We start from the raw sequence: 25900 nt of genomic DNA on the forward strand, positions 1-25900 counted from the left end.
TCGGCAGCAAGTTCATCGAGCAGCTCTAAACGTTTCCAGGAAGCCAACTGGATCGGCCAGGAGGCGGCGGTGGCTGCTGTTTTAAACCAAATAAATCAACATTCGATAAGGTGAAAAAACCACAACAACAACAACAAAATTAAAACAAAAGGAAAATCTGTTTGAAGTGCTCACGTGAAAAAATGTATAAAAATTTTGAAACATATATTTCGAAACAAAAGAAAAACAAAATGTAGAAGCCAAGAAAATTAAATGCGCGCAATTCAAACAAAAAGTATTAAGCAGTCCAAAAAAGTTCAGGAAAAATCAAATTGGAGAAAAGCTAAAAATATATACATATAAATCAATATATCGAAACTATCAAATAAACATAATCTCAAATAAAATAAATCATAGCATTTAAAACTACATTTTTTGATACACCGAAACAGTACCCAGTAATTAATAATAAAAACAAAAAGAATCATTTTTGAGTATATTGAAATTTATGAATAAATAAATATTTAATTAATTAGAACTTAGCATTTAGTAATTTATTAACTACAAAATACGAGTACTTACCCAGCACGCATGCAAAACAACAAAAAATTAAGCCAAAAAGTAGACTTTAGCCGTAACCAAAACAAAAAAGCATTTAGAAAAATCTCTGATAACTGATAATTGATAATTGATAACAGATAGCAGATAACAATTAAAAATAAACAATAACAATATGCAAACGACATTTATAAACGCGTTGCTGTTGCTGCAGTTGCTCTGTCGACTGGGACGCTGCCAGGAGCAGCAACTGTTGCTGCCGAGCATCGAGAGCAATCCGAATGTGCAACAGCAACACATTAGCAACATCAACAACAACAACAACAATCAGCAGCAGCACCAGCATCAGCAACACCAATACCAATACCAACACCAACACCAACAACATCTCAACAACAATGCAAGTCTTAACAGCACGTTGTTTAATACACTGCTCGGCAACACTGGACAATTGGGAGCAGGTAGTGTTGGTAATGTTGGTGGTTCACTCATGCCCTTGCCCGGCGGTGGAGGAATGATCAATCCACAGGGCAGCCTGGGCAGCAGCACGGCAAGTGCGCCCGCAGCCAATGGAATGGCCATGGTACATGGATTGGGACAGAGCATGGGAATGCCTGGTGGCGGACAAGGAGTAACAGGACATGGAGGAGGAGGCGGAGGAGGAGGACACTTGCATGGTCATCCGCTTTCTGGATTGGCCAAACTCGGTATGGTTGGGATCGGCAACAAAGGATTGCCAGGAATGTCCGGAATGTCGGGAGGAGGAGGCTATGGATCAACAATGTTGAATGTGGGCGCCACAGGAGGCGTGGCAGCTGCAGGAGGCGCAGGCGGCGGAGGCATGGATCTGCAGAGCCCTTAGTGAGTAATTTAACAGTTATTGTACCATATGCTTAATTGGTCAGCATGCCACAAATGAAATCTTATCATCAATTGATGAAGATCTTCAACTTGCCACAGCTCGTCAAATTCTTTTGCCACTTGTGGAAGCAAGGGGCTTACTTCGGGTAGGGGTAGCCAATGCATTTTTATGGCATTTTCTGACTCGAGGCCAATTGCCATTGACTTGATGTGGTGCAAGTTGTTCCCTGCCACAGATTGAACCATCCACAAATCAACTTTTACTCTGCAATTACAACGAGCTATATACATTTGTATCCCCCTCCCACTCTCTGATTTTTATAATACTAGCCTGACTTGAGCTCTTGCTTAACTCTTGCCTGACCCAGCTAATCACTCTTGACCCTTTTTCACATAAAAAACAAGATTTAATGTTTCAATCATGAAGTACAGCTTTTTTTGTTTTACTTGCAAACACTTTTCATTGGTAATTGTTTACTTTCTTTATTACTTTTAATTAACATTTTTCAATATTTTAAATATCTATAAAAATGTTATGTATATGAATATGTTTGCTAAAGTAAATTTCTTGGAGAGTTCTTTTTATTTTTAACTGATTTCCAGCTAAAATTGTTTTGTCTATTATCCATATATTCTGAAAATTACACAACGATACCATAGTAATTTTAAAAGTTATATAAAAAATAGTGTCCGTTTATGGATTTCATTCAAAATATTTTATACAGGAAATTTTCCAAGACATACATTTAAAATTATTTTATAAAATTTTCTTCATTGCTTTCTAAGGGGAGAGAAATTTATGCTAACTTAAGCTATCTGCAAGTTCCGGGAAAAACTAAAAATATTAGCCCAAATGACTTTCTCAAAAAATTTCAAATATTTTTCATAGAATTCTCTGTTTTTATATGTTTGTCAAACAGTTTTTATGTATTAATTATTGCAAATGGTTGCATTTATTGTTGTTTACACTTGGGAATTTATGAGTCAAGCAGTAGTTGAAGTTGAGAATGCGGCAGAGACAAAAACAGAGACAGAAATCAGTCTGCTTCAAGTCAAATAAATAACTGTGAAAACTGTGCAATAGTCGGCAGACCACCCGAAATGGTTGTGGCAACAGTGTCTACTCTACAGTCTGTTGCATGATCCATGCCCCGGAGACGCGTTTAAACAATAAACTACAATTATTTATATTTGCTTTGCGATTTTTGCGCCTGTCAGCCAAAAACATTTTCCATCTTAATGGCAAGGATCGTAGATTTCGAGAATGAGTGTATGTGACTGAGGCTGTGTGGCTGTGACTGAGCTGTGGGTTAAGTTGTTGGTCGTCGGCCGATCCACGCGACTGCCAGTTGTCGAAAAATGTGCGAGCCGACGTTTTTTATGATTATTAGCTGCGTTGCGGCGGCTGCCACGTAAATTTTACTTACACTTCACATTCATTTGCCCGCCCAACGGCAACCACAACAACTCAACAACACAACAAAAAGGGGGCGGAGAGGTAGGAGTGGTCGACGGCGTACAGTGGCCATGCCACACGGCAATGGTTATTATTTGTCATTACAAAACCAAGCAACAACAACAAACCAGCTACTCCAACTCCTGTTTAAAGCCATCTCCAGTTGCAATTACTTCACCCTAGTCCTGGTCAGAACTGGGAAAGAGTTCGCAATTTGTTGTTCTCTTTTTTATTATTGCACTTACAGTTGCTGCTTGATTCCTTGTTAATTCTGTTGCTATTTTTTTTTTTTTTTTGCATTTCTGCATGTCGCATTGGGGTAGAAAGTGTTTCAGTTTCTCATACAATGACCCAAGAGTCGTCGGGGCCAGACAAATCGATAGAGACAGTCTCTGACCACTGTCTACTGTCCATTGTCCGGTTAGACCAGTTTGATTACAATTAATCGGCTTATTTACCGGAGCCATTTACCCATTTGCCATTTGGCTGATGAGCTTCTCAGTTGCTCACTCACTAGCTCTTTGTGTTTGTTACCCGAACAATTGACGTTGCAAGTTGCAAAGTGCCACTTTATTGATTCGAAATGTCAGCACAAATTGACAGCAAAGTCAGCAAATGATGGCTAACTTAGGGATCCATTGACTGAGACTAGAAGACGACTCTAATTGGGATTACTAATGAATTTTTCAACATCTACATGGGTTTATTAGATTGTATTCCGATCGCAGTTGTATGTTCAGCAAAAAATTCAAAAGTGTAATTTGTATAATTTACCTTAAAGTTCAGGTCTTTACATTTGGAATGAATTGTCATGACTTCACCAGCATGTACATAAATAATTTCAAATAAATTCGTAGAGTTCTCCCCAAAGTCATTGTCATTACCGAGTAGAATTCCAAAATATAAAAAAAAAATAATAAAATCGAAATAAATTTGAATTCAGATTGAATTTAGAGGCCAATCCATTATCAAAATTATCAAATTCTGATTCAAAATTGGTTTAGTTCAGATGAAGCTATGATAGCTTGAAATTGGTAAAACGTTTGAACTAACAACTGAAGAAGTCAAAATACTTTCGAGATAAGCTAAATGGAAACTCTAAGATATTTTTAAATTTACAAAAAATTAATTAATTTAAAAAATTTAATTTTACAGAAAAAAAAATTATTTTTTTTCCAGTTTCAGTTCATGAAAATTAATTTATTTTCGATGCAGTTCCGTGGGTAGTTTCGGTTAACGGTGCTGGTAATATTTCCTAGTTTTCTTGATGTTTTAAAACTGTATTTTTTATCAGTCAACAAATTAAAAAAATGTATGAGAAACGGGCAAAAAACCACTTGAATATTTTTGTATTGGAATGAGGTTATTTCATTAAGCTCTTGCTCAACTCTTGATGCACTTCTTCAAATTTGCATAGTCCCCTCAAGCTGCTCAGTTGGACATGACTACTTCAACACCTGCTTAAACAATTCTTGCTTGCCAATGCAATCTCAGTTATGTAAATACAAATTGAGGCGAATGTGGCACGCACTGTCCGACGGACAGACTGAGAGACTGAGACAGACGAGGCGAGGACATCTCCTGTTTACACGAATCAATATGCAGAAAAGCTGATTAGGGGATGTAATGAAAATTTAATAATTGCCATCAGGGCACTCAATGGACAAAGCCATCATACCGCCGCCCCGTGCCCCTGCCCCTACCCCTACCCCTGCCACTGTCTCATCTTCATTCCCTTGGCAGTCGCAATTAATCTCCGGCCCAGGGTTGTGTGCCTGTAATAGAAGAAGGCATGTACAACCAGTAGCCAAGTCAAATAAAACCAAAAAACAAGTAAAATTAAAAAAAAACCAAACCGAAAATTTGACTAGAGCTGCTGCTTGAGTTTAGGGGACAGGGGAGAGGGGGGTTAGAGTTGGGCAGGGTTGGTTTCAATTTCAGCAAAAGGCAAATAATGTAATAATGTTTTACAGAGTCTCTTTCTTACTCTGCCTCCCTTTGTCTCTTTCTATCGTTGTGTGACGTCTGTTGTTTTGTTAACAGACATTTATGACATTATACGGCGCAAAATGATGTTGTTACAGGGGTAAACGCCACCCCAAATGTAGAGAACCCCCATACCCAAAGATTACGAATTCACAGTTCAGTCAATCCTTTTGCCTGCTGTGATTTCATTTGCCTTACAAGCGGCAAAAATCTGCTTAATTGTGCGTAAGTCTACACAACGTAACCCTTCCAGAATTTGCCTCTACCCCTACCCCTACCCCTACTCATGCCTACAGACATGTTAAATATTTGTCAAACAGTAATTAAAACTTACTTACTTACCGGGTTGCCTTTGGCTTGTTGTCTTTCCTAGTCCTTTTTGGCACAAAAGAACAACTTAAAGTTAACAATGCGAGTTCCTATTGGGAGTCTCTTCTTAACTCTTGTCTCTCTGTAGTTATAGTGCCTCTGCTATCTACATATATATCTATATAGTGTCTGGCGTCCTGGCGGAAACATAAAAATGTTAATTTCCACACAGAAGAAAAGCTTTCTTTTGTTGCACACAGGCCGCAAATTATGAGTGTTTCTTGACTTTGCCAGATGATTTCAACGGTTGTGGATCCCCTTTCGACCAAATTGACGATAACGATTATGTGCAAAGTTTCGGTTTTGTTTTTTATTTCGTTTTACCACAGAATTAAAAATATCCCGGCGAAAAAGAAATGCGGGAAATCTTTATTTTGCGGCTGCTGCAGTCATCGCCATGTGGCACCACCAAAAATTTATTTGTCTCAATACGACGACAGCGACGACAATGAAGACGACGCTTGGGAGGAACAGTTCTCTACAACTCCTTAGTTTCTCAGTTTCTCAACCTCCCAACTCCTCAACTTCTCAGCTTCTCAACAGCTCAGCTTCAGCCTGGAATGACTTCTGTTCTCTTGCAAAATGAAATTGCAGGCATAAAGTTTTTCCTTTTTTCTGTATTATTGTGGTCTTTTATTTAATTTGTTTCCCTTTTTCTCACTCACACTACTCCTACTTCTCTCTCACTCTCCCATTTTGGTAGTACTAAGGGCATTGCGACATGGTCAAGTGGTTAGTGACGCATGAAGGAAGGTGCTAAAATTGCAGAGCAGCGAATAAAAGAATTTAGAAGAAAGTCTAACGAATATTAGCTTAAGACAGTTACAGAATATATAGTAGAAATGGGTTTTACATAAATATGGTCAACAACACTTGTTTCTGAAATTTGTACAGAAAATTAAAGCATCAAAGCTGCATATTTAAAACTGCTAAGATATAACTTATTATCTTAATATTTAAGATAAAACTTTAACATTGGATGAACTCTGATAATTTCGAATATATTTTTTATAAATGTATTTATTTGATAAGCAGTTCAACTTTTTAATATAGTGGAGGGAATGGATATTTCAATGGGAATTTAAAATAAAAATATTACCAATTTAAGCGGAGTACACTCGAGAGAAAAATGTTGCTTGCAAGCCATTTACATAGTTACATTTTTTATTTTCATTTTATTAAATTTAATTATAAAAATTTTTTTATTATTAACATTTTTATTGTGTGGCCCAAATTTTTTTAATTACTAATACTTCCTGAAAATTGTATTGCCCCTTTAAATTAAAAAATTTCTTTTTTGTCTACACAAAACAAAATGAATTACTTTATTTACCTCTGCATTAGTTAGTTAGTAGTGCATTCAAGCATTCGGCGTTGTCGCCAAGTTGTAATAATTTGCTTTTCTAGCCGTTTTCTAGCTAACAATTTGCCTGCCATTTGCCATTTGAACTTTTTAATTTTCTCGTTTTGATGGCTGCGTTTTATGATGCCGTTGCCTTCACTTCTTCATTTCTATCAGCTGCCCCTCCCACACACCTCCCTCAGTTCCCGTCTAGGTTCAGCTGCTGCCTGTAGACGTTTCCGTTGCTCGTGGTATTTGTCTTATAATGATAAACTGGGGTTTTCAGTCTTTCCCCATTTGGGTTATGCAGCATCCTTTGTTGTGCGCTTTCCAAAGCTGTGCCATAAAAAATATAAAATGAAAGAAAATATAAAAAAAACAGTGAATATTGAATAGAAAAAGCAGCTGGAAGTCCAAAAAAGATCGCATCATAAATTGGCTATGATAAAAACTAAAACTCAAACTCAAACTGAAGTTGAAGACAGGCAAGATTCCTGCTGTTGAGGGTTGTATTCCTAAACACACAATGAAAATTGGGAAATTTTTTGAATGTTCCCATGACGTAAAATGCATTTTCATGTAATTAATGTGGCAAAGTGCGTAAAAACCCAAAAATGACTTAAGCAAATCTAAAGAAGATAAATCAAGCTGAACCTCAGCTCAGGTTGAGATTGAAGTAAAGCAATTCAAGCGTTCAATTCAGCAAAACGATAATCAAACAACGATGTTGAAAGATCGTTAAAGGTGTCAAAAGTAAAATAAACTCTAATGCAGCTGCAAATGAGTCTGCACTGAGAGAAATAAAGAGGTTAAAAAATGAGAAAAAGTATCTATAAATACAAGGCAGTGTAAAATTGTTTAATGCTAAATAAAGTTTTTTAAAACTAAATATAAACTGAGATATTTTTAATTCAATTGCTCGTTTTTATTTAAAGAAACGTTGCTATAAAAAAAAAAAAAAATATTGTAATTTTTTTTTAAATTATTAAATTCAGCAAATATTATTAAACTATATCAAATGCAAAGGTTTATCTTCTAACTATATTTCTGGCGTGTTTATCTCAGTGTAAATAAGATTTTAGCGCTTGTATCTCTGGTTGCATCTTCAACTGCTGCTGCTTTCATTTCTGCTGCTGATGACTTTGGTGTTGCCTTTGATCTCGTGCACTGTCTTTGCTGGTCTGGTCCAAAGTTGCGTCTGTTTTGGCAGCGCATTGAGGAAGTTGCATCAAAGACAAACATTTCCCCTCACACACACACACACACACACACACACACATGTGGCAGATGCTACATTGAGACCTTGAAGTTCTTTGCGGACCTTGAGGCGTTCCACACACGCACACATCAAAGAGATCAAAGCGGGCGCAGCAAGTGTAGGGAGTGATGGAGAAAGAAAGGAGGAGAGGAGGAGGAGGAGGAGTAAAGAGGGAAGTTTAGTGAGCCGCAGCAGCGTTTGCCACACGCAGTTAACAGTTAAATTGCAGTCACATCCTGTTAAACGGTTTAACCTACAAAAAGAAGAGGAGAGAAGAAAAAGCGCAAGCCTCGACTCTTGGCCAGGTTCTTGGCGGCCGCGGCGTTCCAAGCAACTGTTGCTGTTGTTGTCAGTGTTGTTGCCGCTTTGTCGGCAATGACACTTGGGGCAGGCTCTAGCTTCGACTCCGACTTCGTCTCCGGCTCCGACTCCGACTCCGCTTGTGGCACCTGGCTAAGCTTTGATGTTGCGCCTGTTGCGGTTGCTGTTGACATAATTGGACTTTTGGCTGGGCTTGGGCTGCATGTGGCATGTGGCATCCGGCATTGTCGTATTGTCGTGTTGTCTGCCTCGTTCGTTGTCACGGCTTGACTCTCAGTTTGCGGTACTTTAAGAGGCCCGCAACATAATTTGCGCAAATTAGCGACAAGAGTCAAGACGCGTCGCAGCTTTCGACAGATCTTTAAGGCCTAATTGATGCTCAAAGCGTTAGTCACTTTATGCCCCTTTCATCTGGCTTCCTCTTCCCTCCACCTCCCTCCTCGCTCGCACTTTACACTTCACACTTCACACTTGCTGTGTCAACTGACGCTGCGTAGGTGTTAAAATGCATTTCTCTCAGTGGGTGTGTTTTATGGCCGTGGGCAGTGTTGTGGGCGTGGCCGAGACTTGTCTGCAGATCGATATAAATTGGCAATATGACCCTGAAAACACAGCTGCCGACAATGGAAATGCCAACAGCAACAACAACAACTACAACAAACGGCGGCGACACAAGAGCAAATGCAGACAACAGAAATAACAATTATGGAAATGAAGAAAAGAAGAGCTGGCAAGAAGACGCGTGAGAAGTGAAGAGAATTGAAGATGCCGCCACAATAAAAAAAAAAAACCTCGAAGAGAAAGAAAAACATTTTCGGTATTTTAATTCAATTTGTTGTCATCGTGTCGGAGAAAGATGAAATGGATACAGCAATTGGTTACAAGCAAACAACTCAGATACACAATTGCTGAGAAATCAAGATGGAAATCAAAAGGATTCTGAATCAGAAAAAGTTGATTATGCAAGCAGATAAAGATATACAAGTTTCTTAATTAACAAATTGAAATAAAGGAGAAAATTAAATCAAAGATGAACGGCAGAGATTGCAAGTTAATTGTCAAAGAATATAATATGAGTGTTATCTAAAAGTAAATTATTTAGAAAAATGGGATAAGCCTTAAAAAATAGATGAACTGCAAATCGATAAATCAGAATACATTGTTTATCGAATTAAAAAAGTTCTGATATTATATTATTCTATAATATTTTAATAATATTTTAATTAAAATTAATTTTAATTGATTACCAAAGGATATATAATGATATCAATAAGTGGGTTGAAAGAGAATAACGTTTAATAGAAATCAACTTTATATAAAGAATAACATGTTGTACGTTGCACTTAAAGTTAAAAAATCTTTTATATAATTTTTTGACACCCTAACGACGTTGACAAAAAAATAAAAATTATTTAAAATACAAATATTTCATCAAAGATAAATATATTAAAATCAGGAGTTTTTTACAGTTGAGAGCTTTTTCTCCGACTTCTCTTTCAGTCACGCAAGTGATTTGATTAGTCGCCCCCCACTCACACACACACACACACACACACACATGGGGGGCAACTATCGCAATCCCACACCCACTTGAAAACGAGTGCAACTTTCTAGATCATCTACCACAACATGACTATGCACTTCACAAGACGATCTTCTAGCTGAAGTTACTCCAACTTCCCATATCTAAGTACATATATCCATTTTAGTCTCTGTTCTACTCTTGGCGAATTTCAAGAGCAAAAAAGGCGCCACACGCTGAAGAAGCAACGAAATGAAATCAGATCAGTCTAAAAGCGCGAGACAAGTGATGGAAATGGACCTTGAGGCTACAGCACAAGCATGAAAATGCCACAAACGATGCCATTACTCTCTCTCTCTTCTCTCTCTTCTGACCTTCTCTTCCCCCTCCTGAATTCGGCCCAAGCAAGCGCTGATTGACAAATGCAGTGAAGCGTCCGCTGTCGGAGCTCGCGGCGCGTGTTGATGGATGAATACGAACATGGACGACATGGAGTTGTCGTTGTGCCCTCGTTGGGCCCGGTTTGTTTTCACGCCGCACTCCTAAAGGGAATCACGTCCCAAATTAACTGAAATTAACACGCATTTAATGTCAAGCAAGCGATCCACCTGCCACCTGCCACCCGCATAGCACCGACTTCAAACTCATCTACCTCCCATACATCCCCTTCCCTCTCTCTCTCCCCTTCTCCCTCACCCACATGCAGTTCCATTTGCCAACTGTGGGGGATTCGCTGCGAGTCTTGTGTTTACTTAATGACGTTTATGTGTCTTGTGTGTCATTTGTCGGCATTTCTTGAGCTGTCATAAAACGATTTGATTAAAGCGAAAATGCCGACGGGTTGAGTCCAAAACTAGCAGCTGATACTGCAACTTGCAACGGGCCACAGCTCCAGTTCCGACTTTTTTCCAATTAAAATGCAGTCAGAGTCGAAATCGGCATATATCAACGGTGTCGTCGTCGTCCTGTGCCGCCAGCACCGTGGCAACATTTTATTTTCGGAAATCGAAAAAAGGGGGAGCGTTGCATGCCCCGAAAGTGAGAGTGAACCAAGTGTAGAGCGAAGTTGAGCGAAAAATAAAGTGACAATTGACAAAACAGACAAATTAAAATACTTTCAAAAAAAGCTTGAATTATTATACTCTTAATTTATAAGAAATTATATATTTTAAAAGCAAACTTCTCTAAAAACAAATGTTAAAGTATATAAATTTTGATAGAATTTTATTGATTTTGCTATTGCGATCATTTGATTTATAGGTAAACTATCTTTTGGCTGCATTTGAGTATTCTATTCTTGTTTATGCTGCATTCGTAAACATTTTACAGACTGCTGTGTGTATTTCGAGGAACCGAAAGAGATCGTGCTGTACAAGTTGTTAGAACCGAAGTCGTATAACCAAGACAGGTGTAAAACACACAAAATGGAACCAAATAGAGATTGAGATAGGAAAATTAGGAAGAAAATTTAAATAATAGATCAAAAGACTCTTTATTCTAATCCACTGACTGATCATTCTAAAGCAGTGTAGTCCTAAAGAAGGATAAAGTAGAAAAAGTATCTTATAAGTAAGAATTAGCAGGCTAGAATTTGTATATTCTTAAAAATCTACTCGAATTGTTTAAAATAATTATGTGCTGCAAATTAATTTTGTACACATTTTGATTCTTTATTAGAAATTGTATGATGATTGGCTATGTGCATTTTTATAAGGCCAGAAATTAAGATTCAATACAAATGTGATCATTCGCCCCGAATGTTTGATGGAGAGAAAAAAATGATAATAAAAGCGGAAAACGAAAAATCACAACGAATCTAGTTACTCTTATTAATCTATGATAACAGACTTCTAAGAATTTAATTTGTCAAAGTTAGTTTAATCTCTTGAATGAACTCGATTCTTCAGCTGTGCTTTAAACTTCATTCGTAAACATTTTACAGACTGCACATTTTTGTTTTATCAACGGAAAATGTAAATTTCTTGAGATCTTAACCCAATAATTTACATATCGCATGTTGTTGCAAATTGTCTGAACTAGTTACTATACCCAAGTCAAGTGTAAGGTTATAACAGAGAGCGAGAGAAAGAGAGGGAGAGAGAGAAACGAAAATGAAAATGAAAAGGAAAGTGCCAAACGTCGGCGGCACAAATTCTTTGTAATTAGTATTAAAATGTTTTCCGCTACATTTTCACTTGATTTTCAGCTGCCAGTCGACCGGGGCAATGCCAGACCCGGGTCCCATGCCCCATGCTGCATGCAACATCATCAACACAACACATCGAAACAGTACGAGTATTCGAGTCGCGGGTCTCAGTCAGTTAGTCAATTTGTCTATGTGCCCCGAGGGCTCACACTATCCATTTCTGGCTCTGTCTCTGTCTCCTTTTCGGTCTCAGTCTCTGCCAGTGCCTCTATAGTACATATCTTTCTGACCAAAGCCTGTTGCCGCTTGCCCCTTGCCTCTTGCTGTGGCAGCTTCGCGCATGATTGAAGGCAACATGTGTTTCGGAAATTATGCAAAATTGCCTGCTGACTGTTTGGTTGCCCAGTCGATGCTCAGACGAGGCATGAATGTGACTGCATTCGGTTGCCTGCCCCTCGTTGCGACTCTGCTGCTGTGGCAGCCACAGATCGTCGATGTTGTAGCTTTGCTTAGGCAGAGTTTTGCATATTTCGCTGCTCATTATCATTTGTTTAGTGGACGGCGCAGTTCATTTCATAAACAATTAATAATGCTTAAGCGCATCTTGGCGTTGACAGGCACAGCAAATATGCCGAGCCACCTCCCAGAGTCAACTGTGTGGTCACAGACTGTTGCAGCAACCAGCCAGTCACATACATACACACACATACACACATACAGAGGCATGCCCTAGGCGTGCCACATTCAAATTGGATTGCATTTTTCGGTTGTTTGTCCATTTGTTTGGCTTAAATTTGTTGGAGTGTCGAAATGCGGCATACAACAAACGGAAGTTGCTAACGGATTGGGGATGCCAACACATATCTCTCTCTCTCTCTCTCTCTCTCTCTCTCTATCTATCTCTCTTTCCCTCTCTCCCTCACTCTACTAAAGCTCTGCCACACAGCTGTAGCATCCACTCAATGCTGAGTTATGTACTTATGATATTTACTTACCAGACAGCCAATAACGGAAGTGTCCAATAGAATGTGCTACAATCGCAGATAAAGATAAAGCTACAAATAATAATAAATGCAGAAAATATATAAATTGAATATATATAAATTCTATTAATTTTTATTAACTACTCATTCTGAATTCGATTTATATTCAAAGTTTTTATTTAAATTTAAATTCAATTATTTGAAATAACCCAACTTGGAGTACCAGTATATTTACTTGGTAAATACCATTCTTAATTAAAATACAATTCAACATAAATAAATTAAAGTAATTGAATTACATTAAAGCTTACTTGAACTTCTGTAAATACTAACTTCAATAATTTGTTTGATAGTTATTATCTCTAGAAGATTTTTCATTTTAAACAGGAGAAAAAATTATATATAATCTACAACTATTAAAAATTCAATAAATATTTTGAATTATAAAAACTGTTTAATTGCTATTTCATGTAAAATTGCATTGCATTTATTTAAATGTGTATTTTAGTATATTTTTAAATTAAAATACATTTTAGTAAAATGCCAATCAAATAAAAATCTTATTTAAAATAAGTTTCACAGATGGATTTCCAAATAATCTATTAATAAGTATTCTCCATTAAAATTCAACTCGATTTATATTTTAAAAGTTTATATATATTTAAAAATTTCTCTCTCTAGGAGAACAAGAGAAGATGTTGTATTCCAATACTCAGCTTGGCATTAATTTATGTATTTGAGGAATGCAGTCGAAACTCTATTTATTAGCACATGGAATGCATATCCAAACAGACAATGAACTCGTAGTTATATTACATAAGTACTTATAAATATAGCACTTCTAGTTGATATACGAGTATGAGAATCTACAAACATCAAAAGATATTTGAGTGCTAAACTCATAACTAATATACAAAAAATTCGAAAATATTCCAAACAAGAAGTTCTACAGAAATTGAACTGCATGCCAATGAAGTTTTAAAATTGTTTACAAATTCATATTTAGTTGTTTTTTTTCAATTCATTGGCGCTGTTCTTATATTTAATGATTTGAAATATGCTTTTAAATAGGAGTGAGAAAGCGAAAGATGTGAGTCTTTAACTATTTAGCGAATAATTTGGTTTATAAACCTAACAAAACAAGAGCTGAAATATATGTATGGATTGCTCGCACTTGTACTGTAAGTGGCAACAATCCATGCAGCTGCCACAAGCAGCAACATGAACTTGTTTTATCACCTCACAGCAGCAACATCAACTTGGCTGATTGAATGCTCGCTTGCCAGCATTTGATTTGTTTAGAAAATAAAGCACTCAAGCTCACACACACACACACACACATACATACATACATACACTCGATCAGCTGATGTGTGGGTGTGTATCTCTGTGTGTGCATGTGTGTGTATGTGGCGCCAACTTGGCCCCAATTTGTGGGGAGGGCATTTGCCTAATTAGCACTCAATGAGCAACTGAAGAGGCATTTTTTCAGTCAAACTTGCAACAACTGCCACAAGTACGAGTACTCATATTCATACTCAGTATTCATACTGCACACTTACACTCTGTCTCTGAGTACTTACTCGATGCTATCGACAAGGCCAACGATGCTGCTGCCTTAATGGGCAACTTTTTGCGAGGGTTGCTTTTAGACATCATCTCTTATGTGCTCTACGTGACCGTCCATTAATACATCATTCCCATGGATTGAGAATGACGTGATGACTCCCCTATATACCTACCTCACCCCACTCCTCTCTCCCCCTCTCCCCCTCACCACATACCACGCCCTTTGCCCTTTACTCAGCTTTTGGGATCGCCTTTATATTTGGGTGCGTTTCGCATTTTCGTCATGGTCATAAAAACGCATTTTATGCGAAACGCATTTTGGCCTTCTTATCGCTGGCCCATACAACGTTGTTGGGCTTTTTATGAAGGCAAATAAAAGTGCGCTTAAAATACTTACATACCTACAGCCCAACACCCTTCTTGGTAAGCGGAAATATCCAGAGCACGCATAAACCAACAGCAAAATCAGCTAAAGTTTTAATGTTGATTGCGTTTTGCGTTAATGTTAATGTTGATGCTGCTGTTGATGCTCTTATTTAATTTTAATGCGTCTCTCTCTCTCTCTATCTCTTCCATTCTCTTTCTGTCCCTTGACTTTAAGTCTGAGCATCTAAACCAAACTTGGTCCAAGAAAATTAATCATTAATAAAAAAAAAAATCGTACTGAAAATGAATTTAAATTGTATGTGTTGTCAATTTTGATGAAATGCTCTGGGAGAGTGGGAGGTGGAAGGAGGAGATATTTTCAATCCAAATTCCAGCAGTTTAATTTAATTGCTTATGCTTGTAAAAGCGATTGCGGCAGCTAAAGAAAAACAGCATGAAAATATTATGACATTTCTATAAATACGTTTGTATAATGTGAGAGGTAAGGAAGATGTCAAGTGGCCAGAGTAGAAGGTCTCATAAATATCTGAAATGCTCACTGACGATATTAAATCACAACAACAATTTTCAAAAGGAGGAGCAGCAACAGCAGTTGCAGGAGAGAATTGCTTATTAGAAAGCTGACAAGAATTTCTTCATTCAGAAATTACCTGATAAATATTTCGTGAAGAGAGAAAGAGCAAGAGAGAGAGAAAGGGAGGGACGAGGGACAACAACAAATTGTTGTGGAAATGCAGAGGGCAAGCAACAGAATTATAGGAAAGAATATAACAGCAAACGAAATGCGGTTGTTGGAAATGAAATGCAGACAAATTGCCGGAATGCCGCTGAAGCAGAAACAAATACGAGTACGCAGCAGCAGCATCCACAGCAGCAGCAACCAACAACAATGGCTAATATTAGCTGAAAAATAGTTTGGCAATGTATTCAATGCAACACCAACACAATCACTAACACCGACAACAACAGCAGCAGCATCAGGCAATAACGGCTAATGAATGTTGCTGCTGTGCTGAGCAGCAACAACAAGCAGCCGCAACAAAGCGGAAGCGTTGAAATAACCAAAGGGCAAACCCATTCAAAAGTGTAGATTGAGAGACTCTGAATTATATAATGAAACTAATTGTGGGCACTTTTAAAAACGAAACCCTAAGGAAAGCAAAAAACTTAAATGGTTAAACTAAGTGAATAGATATTGCTCAGGGGTAGCTATAACAATTGCATAGAAAAATCCCCTGTGTGTTAAATCAAGGCAAATGTTGTTGAGGTCAGCAACAAGAATTAGTTGCTGTGGGCAAAGAAATTCTAGTCAATTTTTCTGTTTGCTTGACATATTAGTTGCTGTGAGTAACTTTACTGTAAACAATATCTAATCATTAGAAAATTAATCAAAAGTGGCAATTAGTGTGGTGCACATGTTGCTGGCGTCGCACTAGAGCAACATGCACATAAATTATGTGAAAGCTAATCATAAAAAAATTGTAACTAAATAGCAAAAATATAACTAAACTAGACAAGCAATCTGCGTACTGCTAAAGACAACGCTGCAATGTTGTTGCTAGTGACAGAATTGATTGCTGTTGCGGTTGCTGGCAATTGCAGCACATATTGATAATGAAGCTGTCAAATGCATGAAAATCCAATAAAAAGCATAACAACCTTGCGAATTTATGCAGCACAAACAAAACGTTGCTGATGACACAAGCAGCGGGTGACCAGCAGCAATAGTAACTTTAACAGCAACAGTAGCAACAGCAGCGGCAGCAGCAGCTGCAACACGGGCGTGGGCGTGGCAAATGAGCTACGGTAATGGCGTTAAATACACGAACTGGGGCTGGCAACAGTGGTCGCATTAAATTTACTCGCCAGATGCGGCGCTGTTAGCAGCAGCAATTGCTGAACAGCAGCAACATCAGCAACTTGAGGGCAGGAAGGAAGCGACCAAGATGCGTTGGCAAGGTGTGAAGTGTACAAATGCTGTGTGAGGAGGGTTGCAGGGCGAAAAATGTCGTAAAGATTTTTATTGCATTTTTATGGCGCACACGCAGGCAGCACATCAGCAACATCAGCAGTAGCAGCAGCAGTAGTAGCAGCAACATGGCATTTTTGGACGTGCCAGCTTAATGATAAACTTTAACGTTGCTTGCATTTTGGATTTGTTTGCCGCAAGAAGCGTTTCGAGTAAATAAACGACGAGGTTGCAACCGCAGCAGCAACAACACAACAACATTGCCTAAGTAAGCCGTAAAAATGCTTCAAAATGAAAATAAATTCACAAAATGAAAGAAAAACACAAGAAAAGAGAGCAAGAGAGAAAGCGAGAGAGAGAGAGAGAGAGAGAGAGAGGGAGTCGCAATTTGAGCATTAGAAAACTATGCTAAAGTGCTGAAGCGACCCTCGTATTGTCTGGCAGCGAGTAAGTCTGCCTGGGTGGGCATAAATTGATTGCTGTTGCTACTGCGCAGTCGATATTGTTGTCATTATTGCTGTTGCTGTTGTTACCATCGCTGCTGTTGCCGGTTTTAATCATTTGCCGCAGCTTTTATTAAAAATTCGAGATGAAAAAAAAATAGCAGGCGACGTCATTTTGTTGTCTACTTACTGTTCAACCAAATCCCGTGCACAAATTTTATGAGCCAGCCCATAAAAATGCCTTAACGTTTCCCCTTCTCCAGTTTTTGCTTTTGGCAAACTCTCGAGGGGCACATTTGTTGTTGCTGTTCTTGTTGTTGTTGTTGCTGCTGGGGGGAGAAGTACGTTGGACAGCAGCTGACAATGTTTACGGTTACAACTGTTTGTCGTCGTCGCTTGATGCCAAAATTGATGACCATAATCTTGAGCGCAACTCCTCTGGACGGTGGCAAGGATGCGCTTTTTATGATGAAGCGCCGCTGCAGCAGCAACACCAACAGCAACAGCCAAACAACCACCGACTGTTGCTGCCATAACTCCCACACCACTGCAACATTATTCATGGGCTAAGTTGGAACGGGATATGAAGGTGGGGCCGGGGGCGGAAATGACTATGAGAGGCAGCATATTTTATGTTTTAACGCTGTCGAAATCGAGCAACAACAACAACAGTTGCTCATACATCAGCATTTAGCAGCAGCAGCAGAGCAACAACCTCCCTCATAAATGGAACGTGGGGTTGTTGTTGCTCCCCCTGGGGGGCGGGCATAACAGGAGGCGGGGGGCGTAACACAGGCGAACGTTTGTCTTGCGGTTTCGCGCTTGCAATTTTTGGCCTGTCAGCGACTGTTGCTGCTGTTGTTGCTGTTGTTGCCGGCTTGCAATTTAACAGCTTAAGCGCATATTTACAACGCATTTCAAAGTGTTTTTTGCTGTGTCGCAAAACTGGCTCTCAAAAATAAACTCAAACTGTAAAGGAAAGGGAGAAAAGCAAAGACTGCAGCTGAGACAAAGGTAGCCATGGGATCTCAGAATGGATGGAAGCTGTTCTTAAGCTGCTTGTATTGGGGATTGGGGATTGCCCCAAAACAGATGGCCAAACAAATGATATATGGACAAAATGCTTTCACAATGAGCAACGACATTCTCACTGGCAATTACCGAAACGAGGGCAATGAATGAGATTAAAATTAAAACATATTTTTGAATCACACTTAAGTTGAAGCTTTTAAAACGCAGACAGACAGGTTTAAATATATATCAAAAAATTTACATTATCAGCTTTTATTATAACGTTGAAGATAATACTTTGATCAGGATTCAGACGGCTTTAAAATCAATATAATCCAAATAATAAGACTTAAATATTGTATTAAAACAAAACTCTTGTTAATGATAGTACTGTTTCAACAAAATGAAGAATTCTTCTCTTATAAAAAAATAATAGATGAATTTTTATTTTCTAATAGTTTTATTTGGAATTTCTTTTTCCAACAAAACTTACAACTGTATCTAAATTTGTCTCTCTTATTAAATATTTGTTCCTTACTAACAATATATATATATAAACTTGTTTTGGAATTTAAAAAAAAACATATGTATCTATTTTTTAGAAAAATTTTAATAATCTTTGTATCGGAAAGAGTGTATAAGAAATCTGAATTTCTTCTTTTTTTGAATTTTACCTAACTTTTTACCAAATCTTAACTAAATAAATAAACACAAAAATCCATATTCAAGTCGAAATTAACATAATTTATATTTATGATTTATATGATAAAACATTTTTTATGCCTTAATATTAATTATTATTTAAAAAATTCTAAATAAGATTAAAATATAAATTTTTATTTAAAAAGAAACAAAATCTGTAATTCAAAATATTTGCTTAACCGATTAATAAATAGATTGTTCTTCAAGGATAAGAGCCCAATTTAAATTCTAAATCTTTTTGTTAGATAAATAATTGCTCTATAAAAAATGAACAAAAATGTCAATGCTCATTAATATCTATAAAGTTGATACTGAGTATTCAGTATAGCTATTGACAGAAGATGTTCAACCAACAGACGCCTCATTAGCCTCCATTCGAAATTAATGGATTCTGCAGCGCCATTGCCTATAGGCACCCATCAATTAAACGAACCCAAGCGAATATCGTAATCAACTCTGTTTGGAGACTCGATTCGTTTCGTTTCGTTTGGTCTCGTCTCGAATTGTCTCGACTATATGTTGTGTTATGTTATGTGGCATATCTTGGGGACTGTCGTGCACTGTTGGCTAATTTCCCACATGAGCAGAAAATGGATGCGCCTTTGAGGCATTTGCGATTTCCCATTACAAAACAATGCGATTAAGTTTCAATTTTCAATTTGCAAGTGCCTCGAACTTGCATTGATTGCACTCGGCGTTTTAATTGAAATTTTGCTTTTAAATGATGTGACAGGCAAATGACCAAAGAAAGCAAACAAATAAAGAGTCGCCACCAGAGAAGATTTCCAACTCATACAACGCCATACCACAATATACAGCATCCCATATTTATATTCATTTCCATATCCACATTCATATCCATACCATATAAACTCATCTCATAGCCACAAATTGGTAGCCCGTGCAACGTTTTATAAATAAAGTGCAACGAGGAGTAGAAGCTGCTATCAGCTGCATTTATGTTTTGGCAATAAAATGGTAAAAAGTCCATAAAAAATGAATGAAAGAAACCCAGAGAGAGAGAAAGAGAGAGATAGATTGAGAGAGAGAGAGAGAGATGCAGTTCGGTTCACAGCCAGTTCATATGCTTATGCTACTTAAAAAAGATTTTATGACTGTGTGTCGATTTCAATTTCGAACTACTTTCAAATCGCTTTCCGATGTTGCTGCTGTTGATGTTGCAGTTGCAGTTGGAGTTGATGTTGCTGCTGTGGCTGTGGCTGTTGCACATTTGCTATGCTCTTTGGCTGCTGTGGCGACTTAAACTGTAAGTCCATAAAATGCTTTTGCCACGGCACAAAGGGATTTTTTTTTTACACATGTGTGTGTGTGTGTGTCTGTGTGTGTGAATGTTGAATATTTTACGTTTCTGAAAATTTGATGAATCTGTACAAATGCGTAGCATTCAAACAGCAGCAGCAGCAGAAACAACAACTATGACTAAGTGTAGTCAATTAATGCGCCAGTACTTGACTTAAAGTTACCCTGTGATATAATTCTTAGAAAACAAAGAATAAAGAATAAACTTTTTCAAAATATTTTGGTGCTTAGAGAAAACAAAAAAAGTTAAAATAATGAAATCAATAATGTGTAACTATTTTTAAAAATAAATATAAAAATATGTGATTATTTTCATAGTGTAAACAATTACTTTGCTGGCTGTTTCTACAATATTAAAAGGTGTTTTCACTTTCAACCCGATGGCACATTTCAGTTACGTTTCCTTGCAATTGTTTTGTGATTACAGGGTATAACAACAACATCAGCTAGGCACAACTTCAATGCCGTTGTCGTCAGTCAGTCAGCACACGAGGAAAATATCCATCAACACTTTTGTTTTATGGTACCCCTCACTCTACCTCTCTATTCCTTTTTATCTCTCTCTCGCTCTCTATCTCTCTCTTTCTCTACCGTTTACTCGCCCTTTCTTTTGGCTCTCGCATGTTTGCTGGCACACATCCGTCTGTCTGCCTATCAATTCGTTGTTTGGCCTGCCTAAGTAACAACAACAACAACAACATCAACAACAACAACTTCAACAACAGCAATAACAACAACATTTTTCAGTTTGTTTTGCTCTGTGGCCATTTTAATAGCTTTCATCTACTTTGTATCTCAAAGATACAAATTGCTGGCAGCTAAATTTGTGAAATTAAAGTGCACACAAATCCCGAGTCTGTCCTCTGTCCCCTCTCCTTGTGTCTATGTCTCTGTCTCTGTCTCTGTCTCTGTCTCTGTCTCTGTCTCTGTCTCTGTCTCTGTCTCTGTCTCACGACCACGCCCACCTGCATTGCTAATTGTATTTCATTTCGCATGTAAACGTTTTGTCAAAAGGATTAAGTGACACACCTCCCCACTTCCCTCTCCCCCTAACATATTCCGCCTCCAAGCAGAAGCTGAGCTGGTAATTCCACATGTTCCATGCCGAAAGGCGACACACATTAACCAACTTGAAGTGGGTAACATGAGCGGTGTGGCAAGGGGGGGTGGGGGTTGGAGAATGCCAGAGGAAGAGGGGAAGCTTCTCATGTGTGGGCTTTGACTAATGCGCTTTGCTTTGCACTTGCAACAACAACAACAACGACAAAAACAGTGGGTAAGCTTACACAACGACTTACATGAGCTTTGAGCCGTCATTTAAGACTATTTTATTGTTGTTGTTCTTGCTGCGTCAAATTTTTGTAGCTTTGATATAATAGATAAATATACAAATACTGATTGATTGAGACATTGGCAAGTATTAAATCAAAAACATCATAGTGGACTTCGAAAAGGTCATACAACTACAACTGTATACGAGTAAATAAAATAAACATTGGAAAGAGCATATCATATCAACATTATATTAAAATAATTTAACTATTAATAATTATTATTATTATTTTAGCTGGATACCTAAACTGTGAAAAATTAAAGTTTAATCAAAATCTTAAGTTAGATTCTCTTGTAAATTAGGAAACTTTTTAATAAATGCAAGAAAAATTAAGAAAATGGGAAAACAATTCAGAAAAAAACATAATTGATCTTCTTAATCCGGTTCGCAAAACCTTTTAAATATTTTTTATATGGCTTAAACTATCGAAACTTATGAACATTTATAGACGTTCCCAATTTTTTTCTATCGGTATATTTCAATTCGTTAATTGTTTTGGACATTCTCTAGCTCAGCACTCCCCTCGCATTCTATCCAAGTCCTCTATATTTCATAATTTTAACACTCACTTAAATTCGCATCAAAATGTTACAGCTTTTTAAAATTATTAAGTATATATTTATACAAGCAATCGATGATCTTAAGGAACATTAATTTAGCATTAAATCATAAAATTTTTGTGATCATCTTTTCAGATTTGAAAAAAAAATAAATTCAATAAAAATCACCAGTCAATCTGGATTCAATCGTAAAAATCATACCCGCATATACTCGTACATATGAGTACTCGTATACCTAACATTTCATTGGACAAGAGAACTTTGCACTTCATTTAATTTGTAAAAAAGCTTAAATTGTGCACAATATTTGTGGAAACTTAATCTTTAGGTATATTTAGTTGCCAAGAAATAGTTCTCATGTTTATGCTAGGACTTTCCACCTGAAAAGAGAGTGTGAAGCGTGGCGCGATGATTTGACAGCCGTCAAATGTTATTCGCACCAAAACAAAATCGTTGCAATTTTTATAGACTGAGTGAGTACAATTTCCGCTTTCACACGGCCACCCAGCATTTCAGAGTTGGCCAACAAAGTTGCTAAGAAAGTACGAGTGTGCTCGTATCTGGTAAGAGTAATTCAATTGGCCAATGGAAATGATAATTTGATCAAATCGAAAACTACGTCAAATATCGAAATAAAACAGCGGGAGATAAATAGATAAAAATTTGCTCGGTCCGAAATACAAACAAATTTCGTGTGGTGCGAAGTCGAACAAGCTGTAAACATTGTGGAAGCACTTGATTAATTAATTAATTGCGAAAATCTGGCAAATTAATTTCGCATTAGAAACGCACGCGATTTTTCCCACACGCAACAACAACAAAAATGATGTACAAAAATTATTAAGAGGCATAAAGTCGAAATCAAATTGGACAGCAGATTTAGTGGTAGGGGGAAGCAAATTAATATAATTGAAATGGGAAGAGCTAGAGGTAAACTGAGGCAATCGGTGGCTTTGAATGCCCCGTGGCACCAATAAAAAAAGAAACAGAAACGGAGATGGAAATAGGCAAGAAATACTCTGATCGTTACTCATACGCCAATTTACGGTGCACTTAAATTTTATGAGAATTTAAGATTTCCCTCATATCAGATACGAAAAGACGGCTCATTTCCCAAAGTTGGACAGGAAGTGCGGCAAAGCAGCGTCATTATAAAATCAGAGTGTATTACGACTTCGGCTTTTTTAAAAGACCAAATAAATAGTTGAATAAAAGATTCTTAATAATTCTGTGTTAACTTTTACGCAATTCTGAGAAACTGCATAACGGGAAAACTGATAAGCAAACGATTTTTGGGCTTGGCAACGTTATGTTACATCAACAGTTACATTTCATGGGGTGAAAGAGGTGTGATCATTATCATCACAACAGTTTCTCAAAAATAAATAAAAAGCTTGTATATATATCAAACATATTTTATTTGGCTATACTTGATTATTTTGGAAAGGAAAAATAAACAAAAGTACATTTTTTCTCAAAAAATTTTTTTAATTTTTAGCAAGAGGTTGGAAGATTTGAGTGAATTTTTGTTAGAGTTTTCTCGAATTTCGAAATATTAATTTTTAATTAAAATGAATTCACCTTTATATCTACTTATTTCAGTTACTTACTTACTTTTCATTTGTGTATGGTGCGAAAATTAGCTATAGGTTGTGATACATAATAAAAGCCATTTCGTTAAGTGTGGAGCAATTTTGTAGTGTGTGTCATTACTCGATGGTATTGATATTTAAGGCATGGTAAATGTAAATTAAACAATTCTTGGTAAATAAATAGTTATCTAATTTAATTTTATACATATGAATTTAGCCTTTTGTCGAATTTAATTTAATAATGTACACCATTTCTGTCTTCCTGCAGCGAGCATTTCATTTCGGAGCACACAGTCATGGCGGTTTTCACATCCCAAGGTCAGGTGGGTGGGCCCTGTCGTTATATGCCTGCCACGCGACGGCAGAATCATCAGTGCCGCAAGGAGACAGGTCTGCCGGGAACACTAAGCGAGGCACGACGATTGGCCACCACCCATTGTGAGGATCAGTTTCGATACGATCGCTGGAACTGTTCAATCGAGACACGTGGCAAGCGCAACATATTCAAGAAGCTCTACAAGGAGACGGCATTTGTGCACGCTCTCACGGCAGCTGCGATGACACACTCGATAGCCCGGGCTTGTGCCGAGGGTCGGATGACCAAATGCAGTTGCGGACCACGTAAGCAGAACCGTGTGGATCAGGACTTTCAGTGGGGCGGCTGTAACGATAATCTGAAGCATGGCAAACGGGTAACACGCAGTTTTCTCGATCTACGCGGCGGCGATGGAGACGAAGTCACCGAGATATTGCGACATGACTCTGAGGTAGATTCAATGTTACTTTATGAAAATGACAATCATTACAAATGTTACAATTAACAAACAGGTTGGCATCGAAGCTGTCTCCACGCTGATGAAGGACACGTGCAAGTGCCATGGCGTCTCTGGCTCCTGTTCGATGAAGACCTGCTGGAAGAAAATGGCTGACTTTAATGCTACGGCCACACTGTTACGCCAGAAGTACAACCAGGCCATTAGGAAGGCCCCCAACCAGCGAACCATGCGTCAGGCGCCATCGAGTCGCATGAAAAAACCAAAACAGCGACGCAAGAAAGTAAGTTTTTATTTACCAGTACCTCATGCAAACTCCGAATATTTTATAAGAATTACAAAAACAACGAAAAATGGATGTTACAAACATTTCGACCTTTTTTCCATAGTCCTGTTAAATTTAAAACTTGTAACTATAACAATCGGAAAATTTTTTATATTCATATTGTAAAAATTACTTTCAAACAATATCTTCTTCAAAATATAATACAATTTTTATTTCATTAAAATATGTATAATTGATTTTAAAGAACCTTTATTATTTATTTTCAATTTTACCTTTATAAGTTTTGCTCCAATTTAAATGTCATGTACTCTTAAAATAATTCCCAAATTTTGTAGTACATATTAGTAATTTTAATGAAGATTATTACAAAAAATTTGACCAATTTTCTCCACTAACAAAATTTCGTTCAACTCTCTCCTTGAAGCAGCAACAACAATCGCAGTACACAACACTGTATTATCTGGAGACCTCGCCCACCTACTGCTCGGTCACCAAGGATCGCCAGTGTCTGCATCCCGACAACTGTGCGAATTTATGCTGTGGGCGTGGCTACATCACCCGTGTGTTTAAGCAGGTGGAAAAGTGTCGTTGTCGATTCATTAATGGACGTTGCTGTGACTTGATCTGTGACCTTTGTCAGCACTATGAGGATAAATACTTTTGTAAATAAGTGGGAGGGTCCATCTAGTCCCTCTGTATCTCTATCGCTATCTAACTATCTATTTCTAGCTCTCTATCTCTATCTCTAACTCTATCTCACTCTCTCACTACAAACATAGAAAGCTCTCTTTGTAATTTTTAAATGTAATTTGTAAAGTTCTTTTCGATTATAATTATTGCTTGTATTTTTTCCATTCCTCACTTAAACAATTTTGATGAAATGATAAGCAACATGAAAATGATATGATAAACATGATAGTAACGCTCAGAATGAAGGCTAAGCTAAAGCCAACAAAATCATAGACACACATACACATACTCACACGCATACACACACACACACACACACTCACATACAACTACTTACATCTATATTACATATGTAGTAACAGTTAGCTGCCGTCGCAACCATGAAGAAAAGTAAAAAAAAATTGCAAAAACATCATTTAGTAAAAAATCCAAAAAAAAATTTCACATACACACACACCAATTACACATACGAACAACAACAAAA

At 37.4% G+C, this 25900-nt stretch overlaps 1 protein-coding gene across 2 annotated transcripts; it reads left to right on the forward strand.

Annotated features, from left to right (window-relative positions):
• Nucleotides 1–611: 611 nt before the first annotated feature.
• On the forward strand, nt 612–25836 carry LOC117780627 (protein Wnt-4). 2 transcript variants are annotated; one of them, XM_034617234.1, is made up of 4 exons: nt 612–1398; nt 23936–24434; nt 24496–24723; nt 25151–25836. In XM_034617234.1, exons 1-4 carry the CDS (start codon nt 713–715, stop codon nt 25394–25396), a joined length of 1659 nt encoding a protein of 552 aa, XP_034473125.1. In that variant the 5' UTR covers nt 612–712; the 3' UTR covers nt 25397–25836. The 2 variants fall into 2 exon arrangements, with proteins under 2 accessions (XP_034473125.1, XP_034473126.1); XM_034617235.1 differs by having other exon boundaries at nt 25154–25836.
• The last annotated feature ends 64 nt before the right edge of the window (nt 25837–25900 follow it).

The sequence above is a fragment of the Drosophila innubila genome (genome assembly GCF_004354385.1).
Source record: "Drosophila innubila isolate TH190305 chromosome 2L unlocalized genomic scaffold, UK_Dinn_1.0 4_B_2L, whole genome shotgun sequence".
NCBI classification, from domain to species: Eukaryota; Metazoa; Arthropoda; class Insecta; order Diptera; family Drosophilidae; genus Drosophila; species Drosophila innubila.

Coding starts and splice junctions, on each gene's coding strand:
- LOC117780627 (XM_034617234.1), top strand. CDS start 713: ATGCAAACGACATTTATAAACGCGTTGCTGTTGCTGCAGTTGCTCTGT. Junction 24,435..24,495: donor TATTGCGACATGACTCTGAG/GTAGATTCAATG, acceptor ATTAACAAACAG/GTTGGCATCGAAGCTGTCTC. Junction 24,724..25,150: donor CAAAACAGCGACGCAAGAAA/GTAAGTTTTTAT, acceptor CTCTCCTTGAAG/CAGCAACAACAATCGCAGTA.